This window comes from Anas acuta, chromosome 25 (assembly GCF_963932015.1).
Source record: "Anas acuta chromosome 25, bAnaAcu1.1, whole genome shotgun sequence".
In the NCBI taxonomy this organism is placed as follows: domain Eukaryota; kingdom Metazoa; phylum Chordata; class Aves; order Anseriformes; family Anatidae; genus Anas; species Anas acuta.
Genome location: NC_089003.1, coordinates 5,899,266 through 5,913,068, shown reverse-complemented (window position 1 = coordinate 5,913,068; position 13,803 = coordinate 5,899,266). Strand labels below are relative to the sequence as shown.

Genomic DNA, 13,803 nt, shown 5'->3' with positions numbered 1-13,803 from the left:
TCTGTTCCGTGTGAGGTCTTCTCTCCGAGCTCACCACCACATTAAGTACTTTCTTCTGCTGCAGTAATTCAACACAACGTGTTCCTATTCTATTTGCTCTCCTTTCCTTATGGAGAGGATAGTGAAATACAATGTGCTGGCAAAATTTAAAGAGTTTTAAGAGATTTATGCATGAACTTTTTAAGCTTTCTCCTGAAAATTCTCTCTGCACTGAAGGTAACAAGGTTTACAGGGTCTTTATTCAGTCGACAGTCTCCTACCAGATCTAAGAACGTGCAATCTGCGTGGGTGACAATTTTTACTTCAGTCGTAGAACTCGGCTGTGCCATGGGAACGCGGCTGTCAGCAGCACTCTTCACGCTCTCTCAGACATCAGGTGTCAACCTCTGAAGGTAGAAGCAACCCCATCTGAACTTCAAATCTGTGTTGAAGTAGAAGGCTTGATGTGGTCATGGCAGCTATTACTGGTGAGGAGTAGGAGCTTGCTAGACCTGAAGCCTGTGATTTATAATCCCTGTATTGTAAGCTCTCAGTTGTATGGCAAGAAACAAAGACAAGGTCATTTATCTGCTAGAACGAGTCCTCTAATGAACTGGAAACGAGCTACTTAGGAAAACTGCAGGATATGCAGAGAAATTCCTGAAATACAGCTGAACTTAGAAGCTACGAAGGAGTCTGCAATTGTAAAGATGAATGGGCTGCAATTCTCCCCATCTCCTCCCGCTAAGTCATGGAGCTTGGGCCACTTCTCCATCCACACGTTAGTGAGCCAGACTGGCACACAGAGACCCATCCTTGTGCTAGTAACAGGGTTGCTAACATCAGAATGATGCTTGGCCATGCCACATCTGCCCTCAACACTGTTGTGTTGCAACTAATGTCAAGATGAATATAAATCCTCTGATGAGACTGATATCACAGATATTTATCACACATTCAATCCACTGAATTGCAGCATCTTTAGAACACGGTAATTAAGAGTGTGAAGTCAAGAAAAATGCATCTCTCTTCTCCGCCTCAAGGGAATTGGTGTCAGTTGTTCATTACAGACATTATAGCATCCAGTTCACAGTTATTTGTTATTGCTACATAAACCCCCTCAGTGGTGAACCACTGCAGATTTGTCTGCTTGGGTTGTCATTCACGCCTTTGTCATTCAAAAATGCAACAAACCTCTGTACAAAAAGTCTACCCTTCATGACTTCAAGCCCAGTACAAAGGGGAGAGAGTGACTATCTGCATTTGATACAAAAGGCAGAAGTCGAGATGCTGCTTTCCTTTTGGAAAACAGGAATAGGAAGTTCCTGTACAGACAGGAGATCATCTATCAGTGCAATTACAGTGTAATTAAAGCCTCTCAGCAACGACAGCTACCAGGGTAAATTCTAAAGTAGATTATTCCATGCTTACAATCCCACCAGCCTCAGCTCTTCAGGGGGATAATTATGCAGCTCCCATTATTGCACCATGAGGCTGTCAAGCCTGGAGCTGTATTTTATAAATGGAAGAACTGAAATACAGAAGCACAAAGGCCCCTTTTCTGAATGCTGTTTAGGTGCCTATTTGCAATTGATTTTTTTTTTAATGAAGTGAAATGATTTTTAGATTTTTAAGTATTAAAAAGAACACAATCCAGTTTATAGTTTTTGCACCCTAACCAAACTCCTCCCTGAGAGATTTCTACTCCATAGTTTATAGCTCATTAGATGAAAGAAGGGATAGGACACATCCAGCACAAATTTGTCAGTTCTATGTCCAATCAGTCACAGTGATGACATTATAACTTACTAGAGATGAAGCCTGTCAAACTGGATAGGAGAGGTATGGATGAAGGAAAAAAATGAGACAAAAGGAGTTACAGAGAAGGAAAAAAAAGAAAGGAAAAGTATAAAAAGATAAATGCCAAGAGAGTTCCTACAGAATCTCATCATTTACAGTCATGTCAGCCACAGGACTTCCAGTATCAGTATTTAAAAGAAAAAGAAGAGCCACCCACAGCAATCCATCACAGAAAGACCAGATTCTCAAGAGAACGGTATGGGCAGTAAAATATGTGCTTGAGAAATGTTACATGGCAACACAGCAACTCTATAAAGCTAGAGCATTTCATATATATAGAAACAAACAAACAAGAAAAGCTCTTTGTTCTACCTATCACAGGTTTCTGCCCAAAAGACTCAGTGTATGTCTGGAGGTATTGTTAAGGTACCAGCAGGGATAACCACCACTTCAACTCAGCATCCTCCAAAACCATAGTTTTTGAGACTGCATATTTGTAGGAACATGTGTAGATATAAGCTAAAGTCAAATTCATATTTGTGAACAGCTCTTGCAGTGTTACGACCACTTTCAGAAGGATGTGACACTAATCACCGAACCTCCTGCCCCTTCCTCTCTGGGACTGCAGAACTCTGCTTCATCACCGGACCCCAGCGTTAAAGCAGATTACCAACAAAACAGAATTTTAAAAGTAAAGCTAAATAACCAACTCACCCTGTAGGTTTTGATTGCATTTACAGAATTTAAGATTCGCCTCTATTATCATCATTATTATTCCTGCTCACCTAATTAGCATTTTTGGAGACTATTACCCCAAATGACAGGTTCAAAGACACTGTTGACACTGCTGAAAACACTGCAGCTTTTCTGGAAAGCCAAATGAGTACCAACGGACTGCCAATCTGTTCAAGGACTGCAGAAATCCTCCTCATAAACATGGTTTGAATTAGTTTAGGGAGAAAGATTAACCAAGCAAGAACAGCCCCGTTGGACTGTGAGGCTGGGATGAGGAAAGCAGCAGTGGCTGTGCTTCCACACCGCGCACACTCTGGTAGCGTTAGTGAATCACCAGACTACAACAAAAACAAGCATGTCTTCATCTCGGTTTTTGAGAAACAGTTGAGAAAAAATGAACTGGTATTACCTCTCCCTATGGAACCTTATTCCTCTGTCAGCTGCAGACCACAGCAGCTAACTCTACTTGTGCAACACTTTCCAGAGAGCTGTTTTCACCAGCTGTTACCACAGGCTTCCCCAAAACCATCCTGCAGGGCCCAAAACGCAGTCGGAGATGCCAAAGTTGTCATTGTTGAGCCCCAGAAATGCAACTCTGGTCCCAAGTTAAGCATGGAAAAAATGAGTAACACGACCCAAGGGAAGAAGCTGCGGTACCTGAAATCACAGTGAGTGGCGTTGCCCGAAACAGATCGCGGTTTCACCAGCCCAGGAACAAATGCTCACCCACTCACCAGCCCCAGCAGCAGCAGGAGAGCTGAGACAAGTACCCAAACCGGCAATGACTCAGAGGCAGGGAATCCCATTTATTTGTACTGCACAACCAGCATCTAGCAGAACATGGTCTGAATGCCTCGAGTTCTTAGCTCATTAACAACATGCACATGGTATTAACTGCCCAGAAAGCCACCTCGAAGAGATCCTCAGGCCACAAAAGCCAAGCAGCAGCACCATCTCTTTGCCCTCTGTTTTACTGTTGGAAGTACACAATGATTGGCTTCACGACCCTTATCTAAGCACCCTTTGGTTTTCAGAGTACACCAAAATTTACATCCTTTAAAGAAACATAAGCTTGATCTCAGGATGAGTCTCTCCAAATTTTCTTTTCTTACCCCTCCCTCCCCCCCAGGATGTATGACAGCCAAGCTCTCCACTAAAAACAGCTAAAGCCCAACTACATAACTTAGTTTGCAAACTTAAGTACCCACAAACTCTGCTCTGCAGGGAGCATTAGCCATGCAAACTTTTAATCAGCAAACTCCAAAGTGCAAATTTCACCCACTTTGTTCCAGCCTTCCATCAGGCTAAAGGTTGGCCATAAACCACCACACAATTATGACAGCCCTTGACTTCTTGCTGCTTGCCAAGAGCCCTTGCTAAGTCCTGACAAACATGTCTGTTTAATGACAGTCCTCCCTTTAATGGGATCCAAAACCTTCTGGGAAATACAACACTCTATGACAATTTTCTCCATTGCTATTAAAGAGAAAATAAATAAATAAACAAATAAACAAAAAAAACCCACAACATCATCTTAAACATGTTTCTCAATAAAAAGTTAGTAGAGGTATAGAATGCAAAGAAAATATTTGTCTTTAAGTCTCTAACTTAATATTCTCCCCAAGAGGAAAGAGAAATCCAAGCCCATGGTATGGCTGGCTACAGCTCTAAGGTAAATGGCAAGTCGGGCTGAGAAGGAAATCTGCCCCATCTCCCTTCCATCGGGGTCACAGCCACCTTCTCCAGCCCAGCACTGTACAATTTGCCATTCAGGAACGGTCCAGCAGTGGGGTAGGAGCACTCCCCTTCTACTGATGGTGCCTGCCTACAGCACTGCCTAGCCTTAGGCTGGGCTAATACGGGCATCTTCTCAGTGGCCCTCCATCGTATGCTCACTGGGGAGAGCTACAGGGCTTTATTCCTTGGTCGGGAAGGTCAGCTAGCGCCTCTCAGATCACTGTTGGTTGGATTTGCACATCCTCCTTCCAGCATTACTACTGAAGATTAAATCCAACCCAGAAATAGAATTAAAAAATATAAAGCAAATGTGTTTTCATCTCCTAATTTTGGAAAACATGAACCAACATACTATTGCTTGTAACATTCCCAGTGCAGAGAGGGATCTGCTCGTGCCATTCTGTCCCCCAGCTGCACTGCATTCAAACAGCCTCCTTCAGAGTTCATGCCCTTACCTATCTTTCTCCACACAGAGAAGTGCTGGCTAAAGCAATATTTTACTAAATAATTACTTTTTTTAGTGGAAAGTAAAAAGTTTCACTTCTCACCCTTTCATACAGCAGAGGAAAGAAGGAAATCACACAGGTCTGTCTGTGTTTTCAAGGAAGTCATTTGGCATTGAAAGACAGAAAGAGAAAATCTCTGCATCGTGAAACTACATCCTCTGAACACTCTGCCAGAAGAGCTTTATTATTTATTTGATACAATAATTATTACCCAAGAAAGACTGGCTTTACTACAAGTGAAAGGTACGCTGGTCACACACTGAACAAAAATTCACCTTCTTTATGCAGGGATGGCAGCTAACTATCCCAAGAGATCTTCACAGCTGCCCATTGCTATAATCAAAGCTCATCTGCCACTGATCAGTTTGGCTCTCTGACAGATGACAATGATAGGAAGGTGACAGTCTCTCCACAGACGAGCTGCACCCTACTAATCAGATGGAGTCAATTTTGAAACTGAAGTATTTACCTTTGATGCCAGGTTGTCCACTAGCGCAATCATGGAGTTCTTAAAAAGGGTAGCAGCTGTCAAAGGTCGCTTGGTTACCTCAGTGATGCTCAGTTTACCTTCAGGCCACATCATCTTCAGCACAGGATTAGAGCTAAAAGACAGTTGCATTAATTGCACAGTCTAACAGAAGGGCAGTAAGTGTTCCATTAAATTTAAAATTCAACTGCTCGTTTCTGTCCAGATCTCTTTGCCATCTAAGTCAAACCAACTTAACATTCTTGGGCAAAACATCTTCTGCTTTTGAACAATATACAGTTCAAGCTTACAACTGAATGTTCCAGAAAAATGACAAGTTCGTTCTCCTCTTAAGATAAAAATGTGCAGTAATGGGATAGTAAAAATCCTGCAGAAGTGATCTATCAAAAGCAGAACCTGCCGTACTGACACAAACATAAAGAATTTAATCAAGATAGAAAAGAGCAAGACCATATCCTACAGCATCCTCCCCTACAACAGAGTATTTGATATCACACTGTATTTCTGCACCATTCTTGATATATAAAATAATTCATATATTTTAGCCTACATTTTCTTGAAGGGTTGAAGGTGAGATAAAATGGCCAGGATGGATGGCAAGAGATCTGGAATAGACAAAAGCTGAAAGCAGTTACAGCAATCTAATAGCCAATCTATCACATGTTTTAATATGCCATAAGTGGTCTTTGTGAACAGTCTTTACCAGAGATTTAACTGAAAACAGAGACTAAATTTAATAAAACGTCCATACAGCAAATATTCTGCAGGTTTCGAGTTAATATGAAGTCTTGAAAACACAAACAGCAAGACTCTTCAAAAGAGTACACTGAGTAAACACGACAGGTCTGTAAACTAAGTTAATAGTTATACTAGCTTTTAAACCAAGGAAACAGAATTGTCCAAGCAGTTGTAGGCTATTTTACACTGTTTTCCACCTCTGAACAAAGTCTCTGGAAGGCTGAGATAAGCCACAATTACAAAAGAATTACAACATATTTAATGCCAGCCATCAAGGAGAACAGCTTTCCGTAGCACCTTTACATAAAAATGTTTTGAGAATTTCAAATGTGTTTGTCAAAAGCAACTTTTACTTGCCTAATTAGTATTTATAGCAAGTGACTACATGGTTTAAATTTGTCATATCATAGCACATATGAAAAGGATTGGAATCTTTTTCTTCAGTTTTCCCATCACCCCAAATCTTTCTTTCAAAACAGGAGCTTGTAATTGGGGCCAACATCTTTGTTGACCAAATGCTACCCAGTATCTTTATCAATGGCTAAAGACAGATTAGTATTAGCACATCTGCAACTGGTCCAGAAACCTGGTTAATGACAAATCAAGCAGCACAGGTAATCTCTGTGCAGTTATCTTGATTGCACAATGAATTTGGTTAAAACACTTCAAATTTCATTAAATTAAAGGTTTAATCAAAGGAGAAAAAATAAAACACAAAACAAGATACACAGAATAATAATTTTATCGTAAAACTAAACTAACAGCCTTTGGGTCATGGTACATATACAAACATCAAATGTCAGAGCAATATGTTTATTGCAATAGCTAACAAATGCACTGCACGCACTGTAAAGATTGCATCAGTGAAAATGCTAGTTTCTTCTAGCATCCACTCTTACAGAGTAAGATTCTGACAGATCAGATTCTAAATTCACCTCATTAATATTTTTATTCCTACCTGTTGTACATGAGACGCTTGAAGTCTTGAAATAAAGTGTCCTTGTTTTTGTCAATAAATCCACTGACTGAGTAACTAAAAAAAAAAGGGAAAGAGTTAATTGCGAAGTCCTTCCCAGAGCTACTGGTATCACTGTGGAATCAGTATCCTTGCACTCCTACAGACACAGCAGATGCTAATCAGAAATCCAGCTCTGTTTTCCAACCTATCACTAATGTGCTGCATGAGCGTTGTCTGAGACTTGGATCTTTCTGCCCAGCTTTCCAGCTCCAGCATGGCAACAACATGTAATTAGTTTTTAGACAGTTGTTTGCACCATGTAGGTGAAGAGCATGATGGCTGGGACATACAACAAGACTAGGGTGAGTTGCAGATTGCCCAAATTCAAGAGTTACGCTCATGACTTCCACCTTTGAATTCAAAGCATGTGTTTGTACGAAATCCTACAGACCTAAGTTTTGCTTTTCCACCTATCTAGTCAATCCTTTGCTTGGTGTTAAAAAAGATCATCTCGTGGGACACGGTCTCAAATCAGGAACAGCCTATAACCAGTGACAAGGGAACTCTATTGGAAATCAACATAGGAATTGTGGACTTTCCTCTCTCTATAACCATGGAAATACTCCCCCAGAAGGCTACTGTTAGACTTCTGAATTTCATCTCTTCTCCAAGGCTCAAGACAGGTACTCTGTCCTCAAAGAGGACAAAGGTCCAAAATCTCGCCATTCAGCAACTCCCTCTCAGCTGCCTCCTTGTACCACTGAGCTTCAGATTACCCCTGGAAACCAGCACCTAAATTGCAGACACTGGGATCTGGAGCGTGACAAATCCCCAAAATCTTACTGCTCTATGTAAGGCTCAAATACTACCTGCAAATGTTTCCACATTTCACTTTTTTTTTTTTTTTTTTTTTTAGAAAATTTGTTCACTGGGCACTGGCAGTGCAGAAAGTTCAAGCACTAATATATAGCCTTGGCTTTTTTTTTTTTTTTTTTTTTTTTATCCTTGGCAAAGTGCTTTGGAATCAGCAATGTATATCAGCAATTACTCAGCACAGACTCCAGAACAAAGTCTGTCTTCACTGATCCAGTACACACTGGATACCTTTATAAAATAAAGTAAATTTAATCCCCAGTCAAAAGGTTAAAAAAAAATCCTTAATTGTTAAAATCCTAAATGATTTCCACATTAACCACCCTTTAAGTTCTGCTAGCACAGGGAGTTGCACAAATTCTTAGCCATTCCATCATTTCAGTGATATTCCAGACAACAGCTTTCCTAGTGAGGTTTCTAACATATGGGCATCTTTCACTTCTAGTTAATTTTCCTTCATACTACTCTCAGATACTGTAGCCATTTCTGTAGAGTTCAGGTACAAAAAACTTTCCAACCTGAGTGGGAAAGGCTCCTTGCACTGATACTTATTTTAACTTAACACTACCCTGCATATTTTGAGTGAGCTCAAACTGATTTGAGAATTTAAAGCCAGAGAGTTAGATAACCATACTAAACAGATGTCTAAACAAGATTTTATTAGCTCTGTATAGCTTCTTGTATAAACAGTGCTAGCTTTCCCCCCCCCGAAACATTGCTCTCCCCTTCACCTCCCCACCTCATATTCTCCTTTCGTTTCAATTCCAAGAACAAAATCATATTCTATACAGCAAGTAACTAGCATAAGATCTAATTGATAAGCAATTGCTGCACTCTGTAATTCTGTATGACAGCTATTCTGGTTCATACCAGAAGCAGCATTAAATCAGAATACCATACCACTTCAAAGCTGGCTAGAAGACAAAAATAGAAGGTGCAACTTTATTTCTAAAAGAAACTTACATCACATCTCCAGCGTAGTGCTTGATTCGAAAGTCTCTGTCAAACTCCAGGGTTTTGTCAGTTGCACAAAGCTAAAACAAATTTCACATACATTAAAATCTCACCCTTGGATTTTTAAGTTTCACAGAAAAGTGATGTGCCTTGGAAACATAAATGGAAACTGTAGTTTTTCCACTTTACACACACATGCGTGGACCTGAAATCCAGTTGTAACACTGCTTTATAACATTTTTTCATGGATGTGTTATTAAAGCATACATTTGTACAAAACCAACTTGTAAGAACCTACAGTTTTATTAACAAATTGAAACTACCTCAAAAATACCATTAAGCAAAAAGAGTATTTGTGCATACAGAGAACCATCACACCTAAGATTTCTTTATGCCCTTTTAAAAGTCTTCCTTTGTATTTTTTTCCATTGCAATGTCCCTCCTCAGCAAATAAATGAAGAAATCAGAATATGACAGTTATGATAGCAGTGCTTGTTCTGTCCCACCACCAGCAGTCACTATAGTTCATCAAACACCTCTCAGACAGTGACCAGCCCCACAGATCCATCCAGGGTGGAGAGAGCTGCAACCCTCAATTCTCAGCTCAGACTTCACACTCATTTTTTCACTACAACAAAGATGTCAAATGCCCATGTGGCAGCCACTCAGCAGCAGCAGCCATAGATTTCTTTGGAGGAAGCATGGGCACCACGAAGGCTATGAGCAAGTATCTATCACCCACCCAAAGTCTTAGGAAAACAAAAGAGGAAATTAGCATGGTCAAACTGCAGGATAGAAGAGTTTATTAGAAGCAGGAAGATATCTTCCAAAAACCTTTTTTACCTGTGTCTAAGAATAGAAAATAAATTGGCTTAAAGAGATTAGATGTAAAATAAATAAATAGAAGTTTAAACAAACAAAAAACACAAGAAGGAAAGCAAAAAGTTTGCATAATGAAATACATGAAGGTTACAAAGGTATAAGAAGTCCTGCACAGCAGGAGCAGGAAGCATGCCAGTATATGCAGAACTGACAAATGACCACAGAGTAGAAGGAACACAGAGAAAACGAGGAAGAAGCCAAACCAGGAAAATGAACTAATTTTTCTTTCTGCAGCTCTGCTTACCAGCAAGGGGCTAGAGAGGATCTAATGCTTTTTTCATCCACCCAAAACATACATCTCAAACCAACATGTCAATAGAAGAGGTATAAGATGAGCAAAACCACAATGAAATAAAGCAACTCTTGCTGCAAGATGGGACACACTCATCTGTGTAAGCTTCTCACTTAAAACTTTTCCAGCATGGGAGATACTGGAAGGGGGCTTAACACAATGCTAGTTCTCATACTGAGTCTTTCTCTCTATGAACTTTGTGTCTACTGGGCAAATCGGCAGAAATTATTAAAAAGAATAGCAAGCGTACTGATACAGTTGATAGCCTGCTTGGATTTCTAGGAGCCCTTTCTCAAGGCTCCTTATTAACAACTCAAAGAATTCACGTTTCTGTGCAGGACAGGAAGAAAGGGGCCTCAAATAAATAACTTTTGGAAAGATGGGAAATGGTACAACAGCGAACGGTCGGCTCCTACAGTTCATCAGGGAGTCCTGCAAAGGTCTGTACTTCCACCTACAGTGCCAACAGAGTCTTAAATGAGCCAGGATCTGAGGGTAAAAGGCAGGTGATCAAGACTGTTGATACTTCTTAATTATTCAGGGAAGTAAAGACACTGTCTGGCTGTGAAGGACTGCAGGAAGACATGAGATTCCAGAGGAATGGCACAGAAGAGCAAATGAAATTCACTTAAGTTCAGAGACATCCACAGAGAAAAGCCAAAGCTCACAGTAAGCCACAAACCCCAAACTATTAACCCAACAAGTACTTAAAATACCCTCCATCTCAAAAAGGACATGGGAGAGTTGGAAGAGGCTTGACAATGGACAAACTCTATCAAAAGCACTGACTGCTACAGGAGGCAGAGCCAAAGGAACTCAGCCCCTTCAGGGCAGGAAAAGAATGACAGAAGACACAGAGAAGTAGTGGAAGATACAGTGAGCGACGTTTCGCTGGTTTAGAACTAGGAGGCAACAAATGTAACCTAAAAGGGAAAATGGATGGGAAGGAAGGAGCTCTTCAAACAAGTATCTATGCCGTGGAACACCTTATCAGTTAAAGAAAAAACACAAAACAACCCCCAAAAAACTATCAAGAGCACTGGCCCCGATTCAGAAGAACAGAAAATGGCTGGAGACTGGGGCCACATCGAGTTATCACTATGCTTGTCCCATATTCTTCTCTCAGTTAGACCTTCACTGTTGCCTAGCATCTTGACAGATACGGAATCAGGTGGACTAAAATGGGTCTTCTCGCATTCCTACCTTCACAATCAGTTTCTTGAGATTGACACCCATCAGAATTTTCCACTAATAGACAATTTTAGGAATTCATATACTGTTCATCACTGCACTCAACACTTTGAAATTACAAGATCAATTGAAGAAACATCAGAATTTAAAGAGGATGAGAAAATGAACCTTTGATGTTGAGAAGTCCAATCAGAATAGCTAATATTTACATATCTAGACTAGCAATGGACAATTCAGAGCTCTAAGAACATAAATTTGGCCACAAATATTCATAGTGGAAATATTTACCAGTCTTCTTCCTGGTTTGTTTGGCTTTCACCAGGACAACCAAGCAGACAGCAGCAGATCAGGCATGCAGTGCACAAACTAGGACACTACTATTTAGGGCACAGCAGCCCCTTCGAGCTTATCCACATGGAGCCAGTGTGCAACATGCTCTACAGGGGAGCAGTGAAGCATTAACTCAGGCTGAAAGATGGGAGCAGTTCCCATAACATATCAGCACATGTACTTTAACTCTTTAGGAAAACCTTTGATCTACACTCAGCTTCATAGTATCTGGACAGATCTACCGCAGACGAAGAAAGATTATGAAGTGAAATCAAGTCCTTTGTTTTAATACAGCTAGAAGAGGCTAGCTTAGAGGGCTCAGATTTCTTACAGCACTTCTAGATGGGATAAGGGCTCACTGAACATGATATCTGAGATAATCTAAAGGACATCTGCAAAGACACGAGAGAGGGGGAAAGATAATCATGATGCTGAGAATTTTACAGGTCAATTTTTTCAAGGCTATATTGATTTAAACTAGAAATTAGCAAGCCAGGAAGATACATCGTATCCTCCATAAACATTATTTAAAACAGTATTCCTCATTTCCCTTCAAATCTGTGCAGTTTTCTGACAATGCCACCCCCTACTGAGGAATACTGCAATTGGAGATATATATATATACACACACACTTTTTTTTTTTGTTGTTTCCCACACTCTGAAGGGACTTGTGAAGGTAAGGACTTGAGCAGATTCTTTTTTTTTAATTTTCATTTTATAACCTGCCACATGCTTTATGAAATTCAGTCCTCTTTCCCCACTGTATCCATGCAGTACCTACTCTGTCTGTGATGGAACCACTCCACCTTAGCAGATATAGTACCAATGACAGAACAGAAACTGAAGTCCTCTACCAGTCCTCTACCTAGTAACTAGGCAGCTCCAGAACTGGACCACTGCCCGCACTGTCCCATTGAGGAGGATTTAAGAATCCATTCCCCCAGGCTTCACTGTTCACAACCGTTAGTACTACCAAAGCAAGCAATTTGCACTAAAATATAGACACCCGGACTAGGCTTCATGAAAACGCTTGATCTCATGTGAGTCTACTCAGAATGTGTTATGGCTAACACATCTGCTGCTTAAGCACATAAAATCTAGGCTAACACAGAAAGCAAGATTCTCCCTCAGCTAAAATGCATGTGGCAGACGAGATGACAGGTGTGCCACAGCTAAAGTGCACATAAGGAAAACCACATCTGGAAGAAAAACTGATTTTATTTTCTTCCTAGCCTCTGCTCAAACAAGCCACAGCCAGATCTATTGTTTATATTCAGCCTCCCTGGAGGCAGTCTTTAGCACATATCTTATACAACGATGCTAATTTTACATTTCTGACCTACATAAAACAGTATGCTGGGGTGGGAGGGAGAAGGGGGGAACCAGCATTCGGAATGACATATTCCAAACAATGTTTCTTAGCAGACAGACATCAATAAACTGAAATTTATTTCATAAATGAAATTTGGTGTGAAGGATTCTCAAATTAATCAGGCTGGTGACCATGTTTTTGCTATGCTGCCAAGTGAGGAATAAAGCCTTTTAATTCATACATTGTACCAAAAACAAAGCAAGTCAAGTGGCCTGGAAGATCATAGGTACAACTGGAGATGAACATGTTTTGTACCCAGTGACGATGAAAAAACAACCCACAGTGCTGTAATAAAGCAGAAGTGTGAATAATTTCACTGTCACTATGTATTACAGCAGCCTGGGAAGAAAGCCACGTGAGCCAAAACCGTGCCTCAATTGGTTACAGATGACATCATGATATGTCAAAGCACAAGCTCCTGCTTCTTTTATGCTCTGAATAAAATTGATCTCACATTGGACATACTTGAGCTCCCTCTACCGGCTATAAAGCCATAGGAGGTGCCTTACCCAAACCCGGACCAGATGGCCTATTTCTGTAGCTAAGAGCTGCAGTTGCTCTTAGGCATTTCATTTCATACTCTATGGCAACAGTTTGAACCTCAGACATTCTTCAAATCTTTTTCCTTATTCTGTTAGGTCTAAATAATGGAAAAAGCATCACATAGGATAAGAAACAAGATACAGAAGAGTACATTACCTTTCTGCTGGAGAAGTGTGCGTGCTTCCCTAACTTGTTATTAAGAGCCTCAAGGAACATCTCATCTGTAACTTTTCCAACATTCATGCAGGCATCGTCCAGAATGGCAATGATCCCTTTGTGCTGCTGCTCTACCAGGTCGACAATGACCTGATTGTTAAAGTAATCAATCTGAAGAAGAAAAAACAAACAAACACAAAAACAAATGAACACGTATATTTGTGACTTTGGCTAGTAAAAGAGAAGTGCACCAATGTTAGTCACTGATT

General features: G+C 40.5%; 1 protein-coding gene across 3 annotated transcripts in view; it reads right to left on the bottom strand.

Moving 5' to 3' along the window:
* MYO1D (myosin ID) overlaps positions 1–13,803 on the bottom strand; it is a 156,223-nt gene that overhangs the window by 97,180 nt on the left and 45,240 nt on the right. For all 3 annotated transcript variants that reach the window (XM_068660899.1, XM_068660901.1, XM_068660902.1), the window contains exons 11-14: positions 13,535–13,705; positions 8,777–8,847; positions 6,941–7,015; positions 5,227–5,359 (exon numbers count right to left, since the gene is read on the bottom strand). In XM_068660899.1, coding sequence (XP_068517000.1) covers positions 5,227–5,359; positions 6,941–7,015; positions 8,777–8,847; positions 13,535–13,705 — 450 coding nt within the window. The remainder of the gene's footprint in view (positions 1–5,226; positions 5,360–6,940; positions 7,016–8,776; positions 8,848–13,534; positions 13,706–13,803) is intronic.